Consider the following 23,406-nt stretch of genomic DNA (forward strand, 5'->3'; position numbering starts at 1 on the left):
CGTATTGTAATGACCAAAGGAAGGTGGGTGTGTTGTGACAGCTCTGAGTCAATAAAGAAGCGTTGGAGGGGCGCCTGGGTGGCGTAGTCGGTTAAGCGTCCGACTTCAGCCAGGTCACGATCTCGCGGTCCGTGAGTTTGAGCCCCGCATCAGGCTCTGGGCTGATGGCTCGGAGCCTGGAGCCTGTTTCCGATTCTGTGTCTCCCTCTCTCTCTGCCCCTCCCCCGTTCATGCTCTGTCTCTCTCTGTCCCAAAAATTAAAAAAAAAAAAAAAAAAAAGAAGCGTTGGAGGTGGACCCAGCTGAGTCCTGGGGAAGCAACCCTCACGGGAAAGAGGCCAGTGACCCTACGCTTGGCCAGCTTAGTTCTCTCCCATTAAACACACGTTGACATCTTTGGTGAGAGTTCCTGCTTGACTAACCAGCTGGAAAATGGAGTGTTTAAGTGGGAAGATCAGTCTCTAACTACCTTGTCTTTCTCAGGGAGTGTTATGGGGCGGATGTGTCTCAGACCATGACCTAATTTGGATATAATTAGTCAAGATGACGAAGTAGGGTGTCCAATATTACTGGTGTCCTTGTAAGAAGGGGACACTGGGACACAGGCTTCCAGGGAGAAGGTGGGTGAACGTGAGAGCAGAAACTGGAGATTCTTCTCCGGCCGAGGACTGCCAGCCATGAGCAGAAGCGGGGAGACGCCTGGAGACGTCCTCGCCCGGGGCCTTCGAGGGCCTCCAGGCTGCGTGAGAATCTGGTTCTCTCACAGCCCCTGGCCTGGGGCACGGGGTTCTGGCCGTCCTGGGAAGGTGATGCCGGCAGCAGAGGAAAGGAGAACATGGCACACGTACCTGGAGGGCGCCGACCAGAGGGCTTTCCGTCGGGAGCCGCTGGTGCCTCTGGGCGCTCGGGCCCTGCAGGCCTCCTGCCTCGAGGTGGTTTGAGCTGGAGTTTTGGAGGCTGCAATGTCTGCTTCCGGGCCTTTCTGCTGTGTGGGCGTCGCTTGTGTAGGAGGCCTTGTTGCGTCTTTAAAGATACGTCCTGGAGGGTGAGGGTGAATCTCCCTTGGGTTATGTCACCGGGATTTTACGTTTGGGTGGGAACCTCGCTTCGGCCGCCGACGGGCGTTTGCCTTCTTTGTGGACCGTTTGCTGTCTGTTCCGAGAGGCAGCCAGTGCATGTGGGGTTCCGTTCAGGACTACGTGTCCGTTGTGGTCAGCCTGGAACCCAGAGCCCTGCTCGGGTGCGTCCCGCCCGGTGGCCGCTCGGCCAGACAACTGCCGTCTCCTCCGCCCGCGCACAGCGGCGCGGCACTCTGCCCGACTCCCGCGGGCGTGTTTCTGCCGGCCACCTGGGTAACTGTCCCGTTCTCGCCCCCACAGAGTCCGTAGAGGAGCAACAGCAAGGCTTCCAGATGAACAACCGAAAGGAAGACATGGAGATTGCGTCCCACTACCGGCACCTGCTGCGGGAACTGAACGAGCAGCGGCAGCACGGCGTCCTGTGCGATGTGTGCGTCGTGGTGGAGGGCAAGGTCTTCAAGGCGCACAAGAACGTCCTGCTCGGCAGCAGCCGCTACTTTAAGACGCTGTACTGCCAGGTGCAGAAGACGTCCGAGCAGGCCACGGTCACGCACCTGGACATCGTCACGGCGCAGGGCTTCAAGGCCATCATCGACTTCATGTACTCTGCCCACCTGGCCCTCACCAGCAGGAACGTCATCGAGGTGATGTCCGCCGCCAGCTTCCTGCAGATGACGGACATCGTGCAGGCCTGCCACGACTTCATCAAGGCCGCGCTGGACATCAGCATCAAGCCCGACGCCTCGGACGAGCTCTCCGAGTTCGAGATCAGTGCCCCTCCTGGCAGCAGCACGGACGCCCTCATCTCGGCCGTGATGGCGGGAAGGAGCATCTCCCCGTGGCTGGCCCGGCGCACCAGCCCCGCCAATTCTTCCGGAGACTCGGCCATCGCCAGCTGCCACGAAGGGGGCAGCAGCTACGGGAAGGAGGACCAGGAGCCCAAGGCTGACGGCCCCGACGACATTTCTTCGCAGCCGCTGTGGCCCGGGGACGTGGGCTACGGGTCTCTGCGCGTCAAGGAAGAGCAGATCTCCCCGTCTCATTACGGAGGGAGTGAGCTCCCTTCCTCCAGGGACGCGGTGATACAGAACTCTTTCTCGGAGCAGGCTGGCGGGGACGGCTGGCAGCCCACGGGTCGCAGGAAGAACCGGAAAAACAAAGAGACGGTCCGGCACATCACACAGCAGGCGGAGGGCGATAGCCGGGCCGGCTCCCCGGTGGCCCCTTTCCTTCCGACGTCCGGGTGGCCATTCGGCGGCCGCGACTCAAGTAAGCTTTTTGTTTTCGTGGGCGGGGCTCAGACGCTGGCGGCCCAGACGCGCTGCTTGTGCTGCAGGGGAACCAGTGTGGGCCAGCCTCACACCGGGGCCTCCCACGGGCCGCCTCCTTTTGCAGCAAATTATGTGAGTGCAGGGAGTGTGACTCTGGGTGCCCCCGTGTCACTGGTGCACAGAGGCCACTTGATGATGTAGGGCTTCTCTGTCGCCGAGGGCTCAGTAGCTGGAAAAGTGGGTGACGTCTGGTGCGGGGCAGTTCGAGGGTCTGTGTTCCTTTATCCAGGGAGTCTTTCGTCAACACTGCTTAGAACTTAATTTTATTTTTTTTTTTTATTTTTATTTTTTTTATTTTTTTTTCAACGTTTTTTATTTATTTTTGGGACAGAGAGAGACAGAGCATGAACGGGGGAGGGGCAGAGAGAGAGGGAGACACAGAATCGGAAACAGGCTCCAGGCTCCGAGCCATCAGCCCAGAGCCTGACGCGGGGCTCGAACTCACGGACCGCGAGATCGTGACCTGGCTGAAGTCGGACGCTTAACCGACTGCGCCACCCAGGCGCCCCTTAATTTTAAAAGGTTGAAACGTGAAAATGTTAAGCGGTGCAAAAGTGCATCAGGTGAGGTGAGGTGAAGGTGGGTTGGGACGTGAAGGTGGGTAGGGACCCCACCCCGCACCTCAGACCCTCACGGTCCCGTGGCCTCAGCTCTGCGTTTTCTGTCCCCACACCGGGGTCTTGGTCACTGTTGTGAGTGTTGGACAGGCCGTCACACGCACCTGTTTTATCCCTGGTAAAAAGCTTGTCTTCAGCTGGGGGGACTTGAAGGCTTCCGGCTGAAAAGCCCCCCTTGCGAGGAGGGTTGTTTCCTTGTTTCCAGTAAGTGCGGGTCCAGTGGTTCAAAGTAACACATGTCTTTTCTCGCAGCCGCTGGGCATTGCTGTGCTACGCGGGGAGGGGGCGCTGAGCACGCGTCAGACCCTGTGTGTCAGGTTCAAGGTGGCTCTAAGCTCAGCTTTGCGGAAGCTGGTCCTCGCACCCTGGATGGTAGTTTTGTGTCTTGTCTCCCAGACAGTGGCTGATACGTTAAGTGTTTGCTGAAACACCAGACACCCTCCTGGTCCTGGGCGCGTAACGGCTGCTGTTACGCCGCCCTTCCAAGTGGCGGACTGGGGGGCAGGCTCCCTCCACCCCCAGCCCAGCCCCGGGTGCACTGGGGTCCAGAGGCTGAGGAAGGGTCTTCGTGGGAAGAGTTGGTCCAGGGCAGGACAGAAGCTTCTTAGCAAGTTCTCGTCCAGGGGAGGCCCCTCTGGGAAGGTCACAAATCACCTGCAACACGAGAACGGACAGGCGTGAAGGCAGCAAGCTAGGGTCATAGCCCTGAAAAGTGTCACAGTTGCCAAGCATCCTGTGCTTGGGGGCAGGAAGGAAGCTTCCCAGGCAGGGCCGGCGGGCCCCTGGACGTTCTGGCTCCCGCGCTCAGCTCTCCATGCGTTAGCTTTTATTATCGTGGTGAGATATATGTGCCGTAACCTCTACTGTTTTAACCATTTCTGAGTCTATAATTTATTGGGATTAAATACGTTCACACTGTTATGGCAACCATCATTACCATTTATCTACCAGACCGAGACTCTGTACCCGTTGAATGGAACCTCCCCGAGACACGCTGTCACCTGTGTTCGTTGTCACTCTCTGTCACTGTGTGTTCCCAGCCCAAAGCACAGGGCCAGAACCCTGAATGCTCAGTTCAGGTTGGTCGAAACACAGCCTTTCGACCTCGGGCTGGATGGCTCACTGCCGCGGGGGTGTCCCGGGCGCCCTAGGGCAGCAGCAGCTCTGACCTCCGTCCACTAGATGCCAGTAGCCACCCAGCCCTAGTCTGGTGACAGCAGAAGTGTGTCTGGACGTTGTAAAGGTCCCTGATGGGCAGCACCCCAGAACTGCTGGAGGTTCACTGAAGAAGAAGGTTAAGTGTCTGAGCTGCTCGAAAAGCCGTCTCCCTGCTGGCTGTCTGTAGGGAGAGGACACTCCGTGTGCTCTAAACTGTTTATAACCTCTCACCGGCTCTGACCGAAATCTGAGAAGCAGTCTGTGGTATATGACCTAAGGACAGCTGCTTTGTGTCGAGCCTTCTGGGCCGGTCGGTGCCGCAGTCCCGTCCTGGCGAGTCCAGTCCTGGGTGTCGAGGGCCGCCCAGCAGGCTGTGACGCCGGGGGGGCTTGAGGTTGAGGGCCCATCAGCGCAGTAAGGAATGTGCTCTCCTCGGGCCTGTAGGTTTGGGGCTTTGAGTGCAGTAGTCAAGCAGAAGGTGTTTTTAGATTCCAACAAGTGACTTCGACCGTGTACTTTTGTTAATGTCTTAAATCCCCTGGGTTTCCAAGGCAACTGTGAACAGCTTCTGTTAGATTATTCTGAGCTGCTGAGGCAGGGATGTGGGGTTGGAGGCTCGCATAGGGTGGTTTCTGCCCTTGGTGGTGGTGGTGGTTTATCCCTCCATCCTGGCCCTGGGGCTGGGCTTGGAAGCTTAAGTTGTGATCCCCAGTGGGGGCCGGTTTGTTTCCACTAAAGATTCCTTACCTCTTAGGGAAGAATGCCTTTAAATTCTCCTACTTGCCGGAGCAAAGGCCCTGTTCCAGAAGAACTGTCAGGTGGTTTTCGCACATCCCTCGGAGGCTCAGTGCAGGTGCTTGGATGCTCGGCTTTGCCGCCAGTCCCGCCTGTGTCCCCGGCTTGGCTTTGGCGATTCCGAGGCCTCTTTGAGTTGGAGAGTGATTTTTTCCAAAAGGGCCAAGAGCATGTGAACCTAGTGGCCTCCGAGGTGTCATTGGAATTCTCTCGTACGGTCACTTGTGTGGCAGCTCGGGGGAAGTGGTGTCCACACGCGCAGGTAGGTTGCACATACTCGGCCACGTCCTCCTCGGGCCCCGGCCTCCCCCCTCGCGTGCGACCCCACGGTGGCCGCAGACCCCCAGGAGGCGATCTGTAGCCGCTGGTTCACAAGCGGGAACGGGAAGGGCCCAGGCGCTCGTCCTAATGTCCCACACACGGCCTAAAAAGTTCTGCCAAAAAAGAGAGTTCTGGAGCCAGGATAAAATGGGTCTGCTTTGTAAAGTAAATGTTTCTGCCTGAACTTCTGTAAAGTTGGATCTTGACATAGTGGGATCTTGAAGAACACGTTTGGGTGGGTGAAGGTGGTCTCTGTAGGCTCCCAGCTGACCCCTCACGCCCTTGCAGCGTTTCCTGGGCAGGGAGGGGGCAGGTGCACCACCTGTCAGGCCGAGGTCGTCATGGGGGCTGCAGTGGGGGCACCAGATGGGAGGGGAGACATCCCCTGCTGCCCGTCCTCAAGTACGTGAGGGTGCGGGGTGGGGCTTGTTCGAGAAGCGGTGAACCTTTCGAGTTTGTCTGAGTTTCCCTGCATGTCGTGTCGTGACCCGCCTGCAGGAGTGAAGGGTGAACCGAGCGCCGGGCTCCCTGATCCTCTGGTCAGTCTGTCCACTTCCGCGACAGGTGCCCTTTCCGCTGCCGACAGTCCAGCATCCGGCTCAGTGTGGTGTTTGTGACTTTTGGGTAGAAGAGCCTGAATGAAAAGCGGCAGCACGTCTCTGGGGCTGGGACTTTGGCTCCCGGACGGGTGGGCCCGTTCCCGAGACCCTGTCACCCCTGCCCTTCACCCCTTCCTCAAGAGGTGGAGCCCATTGTAGCTGCCGCCCGAAGTTTCCCCTTCCGACAGGAGCAGGACCGTGTGGAGCCGGTGTCCGCTGGCCCTTTGCTGTCTGGCTGGTGGCAGGTGGCGCCCTCGTGGTTGCGGTGTTGGGCGAGAGCGCGAACCCTGGCGGCCGTGCCAGGAGGTGGCGGGAAATGCTGGCGACTCAGAGCAGGCCGAACGGTGGCAGGAGCCAGCTGCCTGCGCGGTGCGGTCTTCTGGGAAGGGGCCCCGCGGGTGGAGGAGCCTGGGGGTCGTGTCCTGTGACCTTTGGCTCATCCACGCCCAAGGCCATGATTTTGAATCACTGTCCTGATTCAAGACCCTTATGAACTCGGCTCTGCTGAGCTGCTGGTGTAGCTCAAATGCAGGTGCTCCCTTTGCGTCTGGATTTTCTAGAATATCGCATTCGTGAAGGATGAGTCCTTGAAGGGCTCTCACGGGCATCAGGCTCAGCCTGGTGCCTGAGGGAGCTGGGAGGACGTCCCACCTGGAGCCACCAGGCGGACGAGCCGTAGCGTGTCCTGGGCTGCTGCAGGTCAAGGCGGACCACGTCGTGAGGCCGTGGCAGGCTGGAGCCAGAGGAGAAGGTGCTTCTGGAAGCCCCAGGAGTCAGGCAGCACTCCGGGCTCAGGCGACACAGGGAGCCCAGCAAAGGCTCGCACTCAGGATCCCCGAAGTGCGGCCCCCGAGGGAGAGGGATCTCAGTGGAATGTGCTTGAGTTGGTCTGATTGCCATTTTGTTAGGCAGCCGGGGAATGTGTTTTTGCACGACCCGTGAGCACCTCGTTGTGCTCTAGGGTTGTGCAGAAAGGAGCCTGCCCCTCTCCGAGTGCAGGGGGCCGCCCCCAGCAGCTTACCGGAGCTCAGGCTCTCGTGCCTGTCCCATCCGCAGGGAGCCTCCGCTGCTCTGTGGTCGGTTCGCAGACGTGTAGCTGTCTCACTGGATCCTGTCTCGATTTGAACTTGAGGGTGATTCCACCGCATGAACGCGCACTGTCCACTCCCGTGCCGATGTGGATGGCTCCGGCTGCCTCTGGTTTGGGCTGTGACAGTCACTGCCGCCACACCTTCCAGCGCTTCTGGACGTGCTTCTCCTGCTGTATTCTGGAGGTGCTTCTCGGGGGTGCGGGGGTTTCCTACAGCTGCCACGAGAAGTTACCGTGTGCCCCGTGGCCTCACTATCTTCCAGCTCTCAGAAGTCGGGGGTGGGGTGGCAGGGCTCCTGCGTTCCTTCTAGAGTCCCCAGGGGAGGACATTTCCTGGCCTTCTCCAGCTTCTAGAGGCCCTGTCTTCCTTGAGTCCGGCCCCCCCCCCCCCGCCGCCCTCTTCCCCTTAGAAGGACCCTGGTGTTGACACGGACCCACCCGGATAATCTGGGACAGTCGTCCACCTCAGGGCCCCTAACTCCATCCTTTGTGCCGCATGAGGTCGCCCACTCACAGGCCCTGGAGATGGGGACCTGGACGTCTAAGGACCGCGATCAGCCTACCCCATGGCGCATACGTGTAATTAGCAAGGTTTTGTGGTGAAAATTGCCATTCTTTTTTTCTGTTCCTTGAAGCATGATATGCATGCAGTAAACTGCACAGATTTCGAGTGAACAGTTGAACAATTTCTTGTTTCTCTCTTGAACATTTTATTGGGGAAACATTTATTCTTAGAGAAAAGGTAAAAAAAAAAAAAAAAAAAAAAGAAAACGAGCACGTCTACCAGCCAGATTCTTCACTTAACGTTTTGCTACATTTGCTTTATTGTATGTTTATTCACCTAATCGTCCAAAAACACATCTTATTTTTGGTGCCTTTCAAACTACCTAGCAGATCAGTATACTTCATTCCAGAGCACAGCAGGTTTTTCATCGGGGTTCAGCCCGTGTGCACACTCCCACGCCCTGCACGCACCAGGCCCGCCGCACCCCTTGACCAGCCTAGACAAACGCGTGCGCCTGAGCCCCCTCGGAGCAGAGTGTCCCCTCCGCCTCCGGCCATCGATCCCTGCCCCAGCCCCGCGGCCCCTAACCTGACTTTTTCTGCCGTGGGTCGACCTAGCCTGTCCAGCGCTTTGTCTGGACGAAACCTCGCGTCCCACGAGCCACATCACGGAGTACGCGCTCCCCACTCACAACTGCATGGCTGTGCCTCGTGTCCCAGCCTCTTGTCTGGGAGAGCCACCTGCCAGCCACCTGGCACCTGGGCAGTAGCCAGGTTTTGCTGTTGTGAGTGAGACTCCCGCGAACACTTTCGGCAAAAGCCTGTTTTGTGGACGTATGTTTTCATTTCTCTCGAGCAAATACCTCGGAGTGCAGTGGCTGGGTCTCAGAGGACAGGTGACTTGAGCTTTATAAGAAGTTGCCAGACTTTTTCCTGAGCGTCCGCACCCCCCACATCCTCCATAGCTTGGCGTGTTGTCTTTTTTTCTTTTTTTTCAGTTTATTTATTTTGAGAGAGAGAGCGCGAGAGAGCATGAGCAGGGGAGGGGCAGAGAGAGAGGGAGGGAGAGAGAATCCCAAGCAGGCTCTGTGCCGTCCACGCAGAGCCCGACGTGGGTCTTGAACTCACAAACCGTGAGATGGTGACCTGCTGAAACCAAGAGCCCGTGCTCACCTGACTGAGCCCCCAGGCGCACCACGTGTTGTCTTTTTAATTGTAAGTGCCCTAGGCGGTGAGTTGGATGAGTTTTGACAACCTCGGACACCTCTGCCATCTGGATAGAGAACACTTTCACTGCCGGGAAGGACCCTCCTGCCCTTTCCACTCACCCCACCCCCCCAGACACGGACAGGACCCGCAGACCTCCCCCCGCCACAGCCGCCACCAAGGACCCCGGGGTGCTGCCCTCCCCGATCTTTGGCAGCCGGCAATCTGCCCGCGCGTCTGGGATTTCCGCTTGCCCGTGAGGTTTTTGCCGTTGCCATGGGTGTCAGGGGTCATCTTGTATTTCCAGAACTAGAATTGGTGTTCTGTTCTCCGGCTGTCACCCCCGTCCCGCTGGTGGACGTTGGGTCATCTGGGCGGTCTCGGGTGCGACGAGGAGGCTCCGGGGGCGCGCTGGGAGGCCACCGTGCGGACGTGCGTTGGGTCCTTGCGGGTGAGCTCCGGGGGCTGGCACTTGAGGCTCTCGCTGGCCTCGTGCGAGGTGCTCTCTGCCGTGCATCATCCTCGAGGCTGGAGGTCGTTCCTTGGTAAACTTGCAGCATTCTAGAGCGAGTGGCGTGGCTTCTCCTCCCTCCCCTTGGCGGCTCCCTCGTGGGCCACGTGGTTGCTCTTGTCTCCCTGTTTATCAGTCACTCGCGTGGCTTTCGTTGCGAGGGTCCCACCAGGCTGGCTTGTGCCGTCAGGTTTGAGGCTTTGGCTGCGGGGAGCCCCGCTTGGACCTGCCCCCGACGCTCTGTCTGCTTTGCCCGAGTGTCTGCTGGAGTCTTGAGGGCCTTCCCGTCGCAGCTGAGCGTCCTTGCTGTGTTCTGGGCGCAAGGCCCTCACCAGGCGTGTGCTCTGCAGACGTTCCCCGTCTTTGTTTCATGTTTTCATTTAACGTTGTTTTGGAGGAGCACGCGTTTCACATTTTTTTTTTTTTTAATTTTTTTCAACGTTTTTTAATTTATTTTTGGGACAGAGAGAGACAGAGCACGAACGGGGGAGGGGCAGAGAGAGAGGGAGACACAGAATCGGAAACAGGCTCCAGGCTCTGAGCCATCAGCCCAGAGCCCGACGCGGGGCTCGAACTCACGGACCGCGAGATCGTGACCTGGCTGAAGTCGGACGCTTAACCGACTGCGCCACCCAGGCGCCCCTCGTTTCACATTTTGATGAAGCCCGAATTGCGGACTTTTTTCTTTTACGGCGCATAGTCCTTGGGTCCTATCGCAGAAATCTCTGCTGAGCCCTGGGTGCTTTTCCTGGAAGTTTGACAGATTTCGGTGTGACGCTCCGGTCTGTGGTTCGGATTGATTTTCGTATGTAGGTGCCTCGTTCTGATACTGTTTGCCAGAAGCTTGTCTTTTACCCACTGAATTACCCTGCTGACAGAGTGAGGAGGTGAGTTCTAGATGAAGTGCACACTTAATCTTTCTGAACTGGATTGTACCCTATTCGGGTGTGATTTGGGCTGTGACCAGCTGCTGAGGGGGGACGGTGCCCTGGCGGTGCTGGCTGTCCATCCCACTGGTGGTGTTGGCACAGGGCACACACTGGGTGCCCGTTTGGTGGGCGAGACAGGGCTGTGACATCTACACCAACACTGTCAAACGCACCTTGTGAGCATTTTTAGGAATTGTGAAGAGTGGAGGTTTGGGGAGACGTTCGAAAACGGGTGCTGGCTCTCGACCAGACCGTGCCCCCCAAGACGCCCTGGTTGTGAGGTCAGCGCCCCTCACCCTCCCGACCCTCCTGCCTCCACGACAGCCGTGTCCCCCCAGACTCTAGGCCTCGCGTGGCTGGAACCCACTCTTTCCTCTTCCGAATCTGCTCATACCCCACTTTGCAACTAACACTGCCTGATCTAGTTTGATCATTTAAACATTCTGCTTATTTTCATCATAATCTCTTTTCTGCTTTTTAGCTAAAGATTGTGATCTAAATTTTCAAGTATTAAGATGTATCATTTGTAGAAGAGAAAAAAAACACTGTATTTCCCTGTAGAATAAAACCTTTACATTTAACATGTAGCCCTTACAATTAAATGTTGGTATTTTTAATCCTGTTTGCTCCATTTATTAAAAAGAGGTCAGTGGGGTGCCTGGGTGGCTCAGTCAGCCGAGCATCCGACTTCGGCTCAGGTCATGATCTCGCGGTCCGTGGGTTCGGGCCCTGCATCGGGCTCTGTGCTGGCAGCTTGGAGCCTGGAGCCTGCTCTGGATTCTGTGTCTCCCTCACTCTCTGCCCCTCCCCCACTCATACTCTGTCTCAAAATAAACATAATAAAAAAAAAATTTTTTTAAGTTGCCCCAAAACTCAAGATGATGAAAACTATCACTTTTTATCAAAAAGATTCACCTTGTTGGGGCGCCTGGGTGGCTCAGTTAAGCACTGGACTCTTGATTTTGGCTCAGGTCATGATCTCACAGTCGTGAGATCCAGCCTGAGTCAGGCTCTGCACAGATAGGCTCTCTCTGCCCCTCCCCCCACTCACACATGTGCGCTCTCTCTCTCTCTCTCTCTCTCTCTCTCAAATAAACAAACTTAAAAAAAACAAACAAACTCAGGGGCGCCTGGGTGACTTGGTTAAGCGTCTAACTTCAGCTCAGGTCATGATCTCGCAGTTTGTGGGTTCAAGCCCCGCGTCGGGCTCTGTGCTTACGGCTCGGAGCCTGGATCCTGCTTCGGATTCTGCATCTCCCTCTCTCTGTGCCCCTCCCCTGCTCAAGCTCTGTCTCAAAAATGAATAAACATTAGAAAAAATAATAAAAGAGGTTGGCATCAGGAAGTTACCCTGCGCGTCTTTCTGTCGCTCATGCAGCTGGCGTGTGGTCACTTCTCTCTGCCACACACGTGTGACGTGTCTGCCGGGAGCCACGTGTCATGTTGACGCCGTGTCCTGGGGGCAGGGTCTTCCTGGAATCAGAGCTGTTGTCAGTGTTCTGTCCAGAGGCAGCATAGCTTGTGTGCCACCCACACGTGTGCGTGTGAGCGACCGCGTCTGTCTGTGCATTCGGGGGGGTGTGAGTGAGTGCGTGTGCACACAAGCGTGTGACGGTCCCAGATGAGGGAAGACCCTACGTTACTAACTTACAAGTGAATCTTGGGAACTCAGCCCGCTTTTCAGACTGAAGTTGGACGCTTGGTGTGCTCGCCAGCTTTTTCTAAACAACGTAGCCTGAGTCCAAGGTTCAGGCGGCCTCCGTCTCACGCTCCAGCCTCCTGGACGTGGCGTTTATTCCAGAACCTCCTTGCACAGATGAGCCGTAGCCCGGGGTGGGGGCGTCCTTGCCAGGCCCGGGATGTGCAGGGTGGGCCGTGTGAGGGGCGCAGAGGGCTGCTTGAACATCTGTCCTTGAGGTTCCTGGTGGAACTCACCGGGGCTCAGAAGGGTCAACGGCCCGCACGCACCGCCTTGGCTTTCCGGGTCTGCGACCGGGACAGCGTGTGTCAGTGCCTCGTGCCTTTCCGCGGCTGGGCAGTAGTCCCCCGTGAGGATGGGCCGTCTCGTCTGTCCGTCAGCCGCTGCTGGATGCGGGCCGTTTCCTCTTTCTGACTGTTGTGACCCATGTCACTGTGAGTGTGCACGTGGGTCCCCACCGCTCCGGGCACCGGCTCTTCCAAGGGGCGTCAGGCTCTCCCCCAGCGGCCGCGCCATGGGACGATCGCAGGGGAGAAGGCTCCGGTTCCCGCACGTCCTTCTCGGCCCTCGTCACCGTCTGACACTTGGGGTGCAGTGGCCTCGCGGTGTGGCTCGGGTGCGTTTCCCTGAGGACTGAGGGTGTCGGATGCTGCTCACCGGTCATTTCTGGATCTTCTTTGGAGGAGTACCTACTCAGGTCCTTTGCCCACTTTAGAATTGGGTTGTCTCTTTATTGAGTTGGAAGCGTCGGTAACTCTTCTGAACAGGATCTCGAGTCGGATCGGTGATCTGCAAACATTCTCACGGCTTGTCGTCTTTCTTCCTTTCCTTTTTTCAAAAGAAAATTTAAAGTTTATTGTGGGGGTGGGGGACGTGGGGGACGGAGAGTGTCGAGCAGACTCCTAGCGGCCAGCGCAGAGCCCGACACGGGACCTCGAGGTGATGATCTGAGCTGGAATCGAGTCAGACACTCAGCCGACTCAGCCCCCAGGTGCACCCCCTTTTTAAACTTCTGAGCGGACTCCACACCCGCCCTGCGGCTTGAACTCAGGACCCCGAGATCGAGTGTGGCTTGCTGCTCCGACGGAGCCATCCGGGAGCCCCATCTTCTCGCTTCTCCATAGCCTCCTCTGAGACGTCGGAGGTGTTAGTTTTGCCAGAGCCCGATGTGTCCGTCTGTCGCTGGCACTCGTGCTGTCGTATCCCGGAGCCCATCGCCAAAGCTGAGACCCTGGGGGTTTTCCGAGAGCCTGTGCTCGTGGCTCTTCGGTCCTAGACCCCTGCTCCGTGTCGCCTCTTCTCTGAGAGGACAGCCCCTGTCCCGTGTCCCCCACCGTGCTGAGTGGAGCTCCCGCCCGAGGCCGCGGCCTCGCCGCCGTCCCGGGGCAGGCGAGGGGCCTCCGCCAGCAGGACGGGGGTGGGCTTGGCAAAAGCAGCCAGGTGCTCAGCCCGCCACCCTGGCTTCTCCTAAACGTCCTGTTTCCGATTGGAGAGTCTTAAATGACCTGCGTGTCCTCTGTGTGTTTGCTCCCCCAGGCGCGGACCTGACTGTCGCCGAAGCCAGCAGCTCTGACAGCCGCGGGGAGAGGGCTGAGCTGTACGGCCACGTGGACGAGGGTCTCCTGGGAGGAGAGGCCAGCTACCTGGGCCCGCCCCTCACCCCCGAGAAGGACGAGGCACTGCAGCAGGCCGCCGCGGTGGCCAACCTGCGGGCGGCACTCATGAGTAAGAACAGCCTGCTGTCCCTCAAGGCGGACGTGCTCGGGGACGACAGCTCCCTGCTGCTGGAGTACCTGCCCAAGGGCACCCACTCTCTGTCCCGTAAGTGCGTGGCCGAGTGCAGAGGTGGTGCGGGAGGGGTGCGCACCGCGCGGCGGGGGGCGGGGGGAGGGGGTGGTGACCGCTCTGGCCTGGGGTCACGTGGTGGAGAAGGTGGTTGACGGGCGGTTGTCAGGGCAACAGCAAGTACTTGTTCGAAGGCTTCAGGCCGAAATCACTGAGCTGCTGGCATCTGAGCCAAAACCCACATCAGGCTTACAAGTGTGCCCTGGGCGCCCCGAGCGCGCCGTCTGCGAGGTGGGACCCGCAGGGGGCCTTCGTGCGAAGGGACAGACTCGGGCTCCCTCTGCTGGCCCTGGTCCCACCTCAGCGTGCCTGTCGTCCGCAGGGGAGAGATGTGCGCATATCCTTGCTTTGTCTCCGCTAGATGATGCTGGTCACACGTGGTCACACGTGAGCGTTTAAAGGCCTAAGGTGCCCACTCCGTAAATGTCTCCGGCCGAACTCCAGTTGTCCCGAAGCAAATGACAGACCAGCCGGAGAAGCAGCTAAAGGGGCAGCAGAGCCGTGGGCCCCCGGGCCGTCCTTCTCCCAACCAGACTCGAGGGCATTTGGCTTTTACATGTAACCGGCCATGAGCCACACACGCTCTGGGTGCCAGCCCGAGAGCGAGCCACACACGCTCCGAAGATCCATTCTGGGGGCCCTCGGGGACCGTGGTGGCCACCCAGTGCCCTGGAGGAGGCAGCGGCACTGTCTCTGGCCGTCCTGGGATTAGCGCACAGTGTGGTTAGTGCACCCCGTGGGCGCCGGAGGGGACAAGGCCCGGGGGGCTCCCCCCACAGCGGGAGGCGCTGAGTGTAGCAGGGGTGCAGGGGCCTGCGGTGCGAGTGTGCGGGGCACGAGAGACGGTCTGCATCGGTGGACGCAGCGGTCTCCCGAGCGCCACTGCAGGAAGTAGGTCCATCGTCTGTGTTCGGGGTTTGGGAAGGGCAAACTGTTTTCATGTTCAATGTAAAAAAACAGTATTTTTACAACTCTGTTTTCGTGAGCGCTGAAATTTCCTAAGATTTTGTGTTGGAGTGATGAAAATCGCTATGGCTAATAAAGACTAAAAGTGGGAACGACGTTTCTGTTCACTTTATTTCCCTGGACTTAAGGAGCCGTTGCCATATTCTGAGCAGCCTGGATGCCGCGGTCGGTTCACGGGACTTGGCTGTGAAGTCAGACCCAAAGCCGAGTACCTCGCTGACGGGCCGGGCCGCCTGGCTTTGGGCACGCTCTGACAGGCATGTTGAGGCTCATTTCCCCAGCTGAGAACCGCATCACACGGTCGTTGTGACTTTAAAACGCAGTAGTGTCTGTGGACCCTCAGCTGTGTGAGCAGAGAGTGGCTGACGTGCTCCCACACGTCGGTCCTGCCCCGTCTCGCGTCAGACCTTATGCTGCGGGCAGAGGCTCCTCCGGGGCCGGACGATCCCAGGACACTTGACGGGTGCTGGGGGCGCCCGGCTGGGGGTCGGCGGGACAGGTTTTGTGGATCTCGTGGAAGGAGAGCAGGGGGATGCTCCGGGGAATGGGTGGCTGTGTGGGGAGGTGGGGGCACGCTCGTTCTGTACCCCTCACACGCTCCTCACGCACGCGTGCGCACCGTGCGTCCCAGACCGTGGGCAGCCCGACCGGTGCCGCCAAGGGTGACTTTGGGACAAGGGGTGGTCGTCGGTGCTTTTCACGGTCACCCCGTCTGCCAGGCTTTGCCTCCAGCGTGGCCTTGTCCAAAAGGCCTTTGGTGCATCTGTGCTGGGAGCCACCCTGGGCCAGGCAGTGGGCCTCGCGCCAGGGGGGCTGGCCCCCCACTCCTGGGGGTCCCGTGTGGGCCCGGGCCCTCCCGCGGCAGCCCTCCCATCTCATGGGTGGACGTGTCTCCTCAGACCTGCCTCGTCCCGAGTGGTCACCACACGCCGTGTTAATGCGTCGCGATGCCGGGCGCGTGTGTGACTGTCAGAGGCGTCACACGTTGGAGGGAGCGGAGAGCCCGGCAGTGGGACCCCCTACCGTTTATTAGTACATCTGTGACAAGTTCCAGGCGAAGTCTCTCAGTGGGTTTTGCTGTTCTGTTATTTCTGTTATGTTTTAATCTCCTTGCTTCTCCTATTCTAAATCCCCCATTTTTCTCGTACGAACCTACCAGAGGCAGAGGGGCCAGAGAACAGGGTGCAAAAGTGGGTTATTTTAAAACGTTGTTTTCTGACATCCCAAGTAAAGTCTGCGACCGGGTATTTGTGACGTCGAGGAATGAAAATACCCAGGTAAAAACCTTGTTTCCCAAAACGTCATGGTTGGCCACCGGCCCCTGCCCCTCCCCCCACCGCCCCGTCCCTGGCAGGTGGCTTCGAGGAATCGGACGCACGGAGGCCGAGCCGCCGTCCGGGGTTAGGAGGGCTTGTGGCAACCTGTCCAGCACCCGCTTTCCAGGTGTTTGTCCCCGCGAGCGTGTCAGTGTCGGTGTGTGGCCTGGGCCACTGCTGCACGTTTCCCGCCCCGAGAAGGGGCCGAAGCGACTCCTCTGTGCTGTCTGCTCGGCGGTGCCCGGTTGACTGGCACGGTCTCTCCGGGCGCCCGTGGCCAGGGGTCGGGCTCAGAACCCCATGCCGGTCACCCTCCACGACCACTGCTGGTTCCTAGATGCGTCCTCATGGGCGGGAGCGACTGTTCTGTTCGGCGGAACGCGGCCTAGCAGGGCCTGGCTCCGGCGACTTGGTCCCGCGCCTCCCTCCTCACCCCCCAGCGCCGGCTCAGCCTGGAGACGTGTTCCCGGAGCCCCAGGCACCAGCCGGCAGCTGACGTCTCCAGCCCGGTGGGCAAGCGGTGCGTGTGCCCGAGCCTTCGACGGCACCTCCGAGGAGGTGTGCTGATAGCAAAGCTCTGGGGTGAAACGCCCGGGCTCCACCAGCCCAGGGGCCACCCCTCAGCTCGGGCGGGCGCAGGGGCCTCTGTTTCCTCCTCGGGTGGCTCAGAAGGGCAGGGGCCGGGGCTGCGGCATGAGGCGTCCCCAGAGCCTGGTCTGGCGTGAGAGGCGGGCGGTGCCAGAAGGCCAGGCCGCGGTAGCTCCAGCCTCCCTGGGTGGGTTGTTGACGATGCACGTGTTGTTACATGATTTCTGGGGCGCCCCAAATGGGTCCACGTCCCAGCAGACGTGGGCCCGTAGCCGGAGAAGCGAGAGGACGGTGTGGTGCTAGGCTCGAGCGGCTGTGCGGGGTGGGGTCCTGCCCCTGCTCGCCGGGCCTTCTGGAGGCGGGACGTGCTAGGGCACAAGGCCTGGCCGTGGCGGTTCGGCGACAGAAAGGGAAACAGTTGCAGGTGTGTAAATCAAGGGGCCTGCCACACGTGCAGGCAGGGCACCAGTGGTAACCAGCAGCCAGCATTCACGGTTCCCCCTGGGCAGTCCGGAACCTTCTAGGGGAGGTTGAACGGGTCTAATCGCATTGGCTTGGCTGTTAGGGTTTTCGGACAGTTTCATTTCTAGATCAACGGTCTAACTGATTAAAGGACCTGTTCGTGTTGATTTGGCGTAACTTGGGTCTTCTGCTCTTCCCGAGTTCCAGGGGTAGGCCAGCACCGCACCTGCTCACGGTCCTGCTTCACTGAGTAGAGACTGAGAAGCATGGGCTGTGTCCCCAGACTCGGCCCTGCTGCGTTTGTGAGCGTGCGCTGGTCTGAGAGGGACCTTGACACGGGCGTCGCCTTCCTGGGCCTTGAAAACTGCCACGGGACCGAGCTGCTGGAGCGGCCCGCCGCGGTCCGGGAGGGTGGGCGCCTCGTAAAGCCACCACGTCCCCCCAGCAGCTGAGAAGGCCCTGCTGTTGTTGGTGTTCAGTCGGTAGATACCACGTGTGAGGGACGAGCTGAGGGTTCCCCCCGGTGCTTACGGGCGGGCGCTGTCGTGTCTGGGCGCAACACGTGCCACGTTCCCTCCAGCTCTTCACGGGGAGGGAAGCCTCAAAAGAGCGCGGCGTGGCCGCGAGCGGGGGCTTCTGCGTGGGCCCCGGAGCCGCCGGGCTGTGCCCGTCCCTGCCCGACCCAGGCCGGCCCCGACGTCCGGGAGCACTTTGTGGGGAACAGCGGAACCGTTTTCTGTTCTGACTGTGGTTAAAGATTATTTCCTATCATGCGTAAAAAAATGAATCAAGGACCTTTTCTTGATTCTGGATTGACCCTGGAATTCTAAGCGACTTCTTGCAAAGAGGCACTGGATGATGTCACCGCACTTATAGAGAAACACCCTGCTTGACACACCTTGAAGTACTTCGCGGAAGATCGTTTCTCGAGGCCACAGGTGCGCGTGTGCTTGTGTTTGCACAACGTGTCCTCACTTTCTGTGCTGGAACCCTCTGTTGTAATCATTTTGCTTCTGGGAGAGAGACCCGGAACGCAGACAAGTCGCACGCAGAGACCCCGGCTGTTTGGGGGTGGTGAGCTGATAAAAATACCCAAACACCGGCCCCCGGCGAGACCCAGGCTTCGTGCGTAGCAGTGCTCTGCTCGCGGCATCAGGATCAAGGACAGCGCTCCCGGAACTCTCCCAAACAAGCCACCAGCAGGTGTCCGTTCACGTGGGTGAGACTCGTTTCCTGTGTTCCCAGGGCCTGGCACCAGCCCCAGTCACTCTTGGGGGGATGCTCATCGCAGAGCAGAGGCCCCTCCCTCTGGCCCCTCCACCCTCCACTCAGAGCCCGGGATGCCTGCTCTGGTGAATGGCCAGACCCAGCCCAGGACAGCACCACCCCCCCAAGCCCAGGTAAGACGTGAGAGCGGCCGCCACGTCCCGAGCGTCCCGGATCAGCCGCCGTCCAGCAGGCTCGGGTGCGTCCCCGGCATGTCTGTGGTCGTACCAGGCTCACGATGAGCGTCGGAGCAGAAGCTGCTGTACCAGATAGACGTCTCTGGTGCTCAGCTCGGCCCAGTGAGAGGAACCTCACTTTAGGTTGACAAAGTTACGGGCTTTGGCGGTAGTTACCGTTACGCTCTCACAGCCTGACGTAAGGTTAAGTCGGTCACGTATATGTGTCCGTACGTTTTACTGAGGCACGGTTGACACGCTGTTGCGTTGTTTTCGGCGTGCGGCACCCTGACTGCACACCTCTGCGCCCGCGCCCCGCAGGGCGCCTGCCGTCTGTCGGCAGGTGCCAGCGACTGTGTTCCCTCTGCCGTACATCTCGTTTTCCATGTGCGTGTAATATAGACATGTACTTAAGTAAATTTAAATAAAAGTGCATTTTTTAAAGTTGATTTCTATTTATTTTGAGAAAGATACGGAGAGCAGGCGGGGGAGGGGCAGAGAGAGAAGGAGACAGAATCCCAAACAGGGCGTGGGGCTCGAACTCAGGAACCGTGAGATCATGACCCAAGCTGAAATCAAGAGTTGGGATGGTTAACCGACTGAGCCGCCCCGGTGCCCCTGAACGTACGTTTTTATATTTAAGTCAAGAGATTTCTCTAAGGAATTTCCCCCTGATGCGAAGACATTTGATTCGTCAGCTGCGGGTTAAAAATGGCTGTGCTGGTGGCCGCACGTTTGTGACCGTCATGGACCCTGGGTCCTCAGGAATGTCACGGACAGTGAGCTCTCCTTCCTGTTCCTTGGGTCCGAGGGGTTGTTTATAAAAGAAAGGTCTGCCAGGGTTGCTTGTCTCCCTGAAGGAAAATAAGTCTTTAAGAAGAGCTTACTCACATATTTTGGATTCTGAAATTAATTGATTTCCTATGCGGTCTTTTCCAACAGGACGGTTTTGGTGGGAGATAGATTGTATTCTGTGCATGGATCTTCCCTGAGTGTCTGTTCACTGAGAATCAGTTGTAGCCTCCCTTCCCACATGTGGGACAGCTTGTCCTCATGGTGACAGGGCAGGGACCATGGCAGGGACCTGATAAGAGGTGGCATCGTCACGTCCCGACCGCCTGTAACTTCTCTGTGTCTTGTTCTGGATCGATGCCCCTTGTTAGCTGGAGCCCTGGGCTCCACGGGAGGCCTGCCCTGGAGTTGGCCCCCGCTGGCCCTTGGGAGGGTCTGTGGGGGCCAGGGGCCCCCCAGGATGTCTGGGGCCTTCTTCCAGCATGCCGTGCGGCCAGCACTCCCCGCCCCCCCCCCCCGCAACCTGACGGGTGCCCAGAGCTCCGACAGCCTGACTGTGAAGTCAGCAAAGGAGCCGTGAGGGAGGCGCCCGTGGAAACAGAGGGCTCTGCTGACAGCCTCGAGGCTGGAGAGGCCTCACCAGGCACCTTTGCTCTGGAGCAGACGCTCCCACCCGCCTCTGCCTCAGCCAGGCCTGGCATTCAGGTTTGGTGGCCACTGGGTGACGGCAGAACCACACAGGACGGGGACAGCTGTGGAGGCTGCACTAGGCATCCGTGTGAGCCTTTGAAGCTGTCACTTCTTGGGGTGCCTGGGTGGCTCAGTCAGTTGAGCGTCCGACTCTTGATTTCGGCCCAGATCATCATCTCCTGGTTCGTGGGTTCGAGCCCTGCTTCGGGCTCTGCTGTGACAGCCTGCAGCCTGCGTGGGATTTTCTCTCTCTCTCTCTCTCTCTCTCTCCCCCCCCCCCCCCCCGCTCCCTCTCTCTCTGCCCCTCCCCCACTGGCTATTTCTCTCGAAATAAAAAATAAATGAAAACAAAGCTGTTACTACATGGCAGCCAGGTGCAGAAGGCCTTCCAGTGCCCTGCTGGTGGGCAGGTGGGCGGGGCTCCTCTGGGCGACAGGGCTGGGGTTCACCCGGATGTTGTAGGGTTTGCCGTCTGCGGGGGCAGAGAAGTATGCCGCCGTCCCTGCAGCAAGGAACCTGATAGCTCTGACCCCACTGCTGTCTGGAAAAATCCGAGGACAGGGCCTCCGCACGACGCTCTTGATGTGTGTGTCTCACGACGTCTCTCTCCAGGTGTGAAGGAGAGTTACCGAAACGGCTTCCTTTCAGAAAGAATGCCTTGTGTTTGCTTGCCCGCCTCTGTTGGACGTGTTGGGCCGCACCTCTGCTCACTGGCACGGAGCAGGTGGCTGGGGATGTGGCGGGCTGCCCGGGGCCCGGAGGCTCACTTTCGCCGGCAGGGCAGCGGGTGCTTTCCCAGGAGGGAAGCGGGCGGCCCCAGTCCCGGCTGCGGAGTGAGCGGAGGCGGAAGTGGCTTGGCTTCTGAGAGGGCGGGGCTTCCCCATCGCTCTGCCAGGCGGCCCCCACCCTCCCGGGCCCAGCCCCGGCCACGCTGCGGCTGGCCTGGCCCGGCAGTCCCGGCCGAAATGTGGACACTGGCAAAAGAGCCTGTGTGGCTGTCTGGGTTCTGAGTTCACCAGGTGGGGACACAGGGGTCCGGTGGCTGCTTTTCCCTTTATTTGCTCACTTGGAGGACTTTTCCCCGGGGTGGATGGAGTGTGGACATCTGCACTGGGGACCGTCTGTCTGTGCTGTTGTGCTGAAAGGCTGTGGTTAAAATTTTAAAACGGTTGTGGCTCCCGGCTGGCTCAGTCGGTGGAGCACACAAGTCTTGATGTCGGGACTGTGAGTTCGAGCCCCACGCTGGGTGTGGAGATGACTTAAAAATTGTAAAACAGTTAACACGTTTCAGACAGGTACCATCCTCTTAGATGGTGCCTAAGAGAAATAGGTTTGTAAGAAGAAAGAAATAGGTTTGTGGTCGATGGTCCAGTGATAAGAGGCGCAAGAAACATTTTTAGAATAGATAGCTGTCTGATTGGGTTCTTATATTTACCATTATTTCCCTTAAAACTGTACAGCCACGTAATATGGAGTTTTCAGCAGGTGCATTTAGATATCCATTGCTCGTATTTTGTTGAATTTCTCATTGAAATACTGTGGCTCATGGATTGATCTCAAAGAGTTTTTTAAAAACTTATCAATATGTAACATCAATGTCTCTTGAACACAGAATTTCAGTAATAAACAGTTGGCTCTTGTTTAGGTATATTTACTGCCACATAACCCGCTCCACATCTGTATTCGCTTCGGGCCTCTTGGTGTATTTGCCGTGTTCACGTGCTGGGGAATGACAGATGCCACAGACGTGGCTGTCAGTCCCATGTCGCAGGGGCTCACGTGTGTGCATGCGTGTATAGAATTGAAGTCTTCTACTCACTTGGGGATATTTTTAAATTTTTTTTTTCCACGTTTTTATTTATTTTTGGGACAGAGAGAGACAGAGCATGAACGGGGGAGGGGCAGAGAGAGAGGGAGACACAGAATCGGAAACAGGCTCCAGGCTCCGAGCCATCAGCCCAGAGCCTGACGCGGGGCTCGAACTCACGGACCGCGAGATCGTGACCTGGCTGAAGTCGGACGCTTAACCGACTGCGCCACCCAGGCGCCCCGTCACTTGGGGATATTAAATTACTAATTTAGATTGCATTTAAAATATATCATCCAGGGGCGCCTAGCTGGCCGAGTCGCTGAGCGGGTGACACTTGACCTTGGGGTTGTGAGTTCGAGTCCCACGTTGGGTATAGAGTTTACCTAAAAAATCAGAAAGACCCCAAAATCCAGACACAATATATAATCTAGTCTTGATTATTGCTGGTTTTGCACTTGTGTATATAACTCCAGCGCTGGGGAAAAGGCATTGCTCTATTTTAAGGAAAACTCTCTGATCTTGTAGTTTCAGCCATGACTGGCTTGTATTGGGCTTACTCTCCAGGCAAAAACCATTTGAAAATCCGGCGAACACACACACACACACACACACACACACACACACCCTGGAGACTGGCCAGCTCAGGTGGCACATATGGGGCTGTGCTCCTAGAGAGTGGAAGAGCACACAGGACGAGCTATGTTTTCACCTTGAGGTTTTGCTGGTGGATTTCCCAAACGGGGGGACAGGAAGCAGGCCAAGCACAGAGCAGCAGTGTGCTTGCTATGCAAGAACATGGAGGGTGTCCTTCGGGGCACCCAGAGTGGCTGGGACTGGAGGAGCAAATCTCAAAAAGCAAGAACCCACAGAGGAGGAGCCCCCAGTTCTGCACACGAGCCCTTTAAACTCGTGAGCCATGCACAGAGCAGAGATCTCCACGGTTGTGCGGCTCTGGGACACGGGGGGGGGCGGGGTAGGGCAGTTCAGGCCCAGGGAGGGAGGCAAGGAGACACCCTGGGCTTTCAGCAGAGACCCCGGAGGGGCCACACTTTGAATGTGAGAGTCACTCCCTCAGAGTAAGACCAAAACCAAATGAGACCAAATTTAGCCCCAACAAGAGCTAAGGCAAAGCTCCACAGGGGAGGGTGATCGTCCCGAATCTATCTGCTCAACAGAAGTCATAACAACATGCAATAAAACCTTAACTGACCCCACGGGTAGCGTCCCCGCTGTCTCATCAGCCATGCCTGGTGTCTAGGAAGAGGTGACAGCACGTGCTAAGTGACAGAGCCACATGACCGAATCCCTCCAGGGAAGGCGGGCACACAGCACATTCACCTGGCAGGGACATGAAGACCCACTACTGACATATTCAAGGAACATTCTGGAAATGAAAGTATAATATCTGAAATTAGGGATTCACTACATGGTTTAATAGCAGTCTGCATACAGCGTAAGGTAGGGTTAGTGAACTAGGAAGCTCATAGGAAAAAAACCCAAGAATGGAATAAAAGCAAAGAGGCACAGGAAACACAGTGAAAATGCTGAATGCATGAGTAACTAGAATTCCAGAAGGAGATAGGAGGACGTGGGACAGAAGTTCAGTTTCCCAAAGCTGATGAAAGACGTCAACCTACAGATTTCAGAAGCTCAGGAA

At 58.0% G+C, this 23,406-nt stretch overlaps 1 protein-coding gene across 1 annotated transcript in view; it reads left to right on the top strand.

Moving 5' to 3' along the window:
- Positions 1-279: 279 nt before the first annotated feature.
- Positions 280-23,406, top strand: part of ZBTB46 (zinc finger and BTB domain containing 46) — a 37,970-nt gene continuing 14,843 nt past the window's right edge. The window contains exons 1-2 of the mRNA XM_049650434.1: positions 280-2,347; positions 13,375-13,659. Of these exons, the coding sequence (XP_049506391.1) occupies positions 835-2,347; positions 13,375-13,659 (1,798 nt within the window). The 5' untranslated portion in view covers positions 280-834. The remainder of the gene's footprint in view (positions 2,348-13,374; positions 13,660-23,406) is intronic.

This window comes from Panthera uncia (assembly GCF_023721935.1).
Source record: "Panthera uncia isolate 11264 chromosome A3 unlocalized genomic scaffold, Puncia_PCG_1.0 HiC_scaffold_11, whole genome shotgun sequence".
Classification (NCBI taxonomy): Eukaryota; Metazoa; Chordata; class Mammalia; order Carnivora; family Felidae; genus Panthera; species Panthera uncia.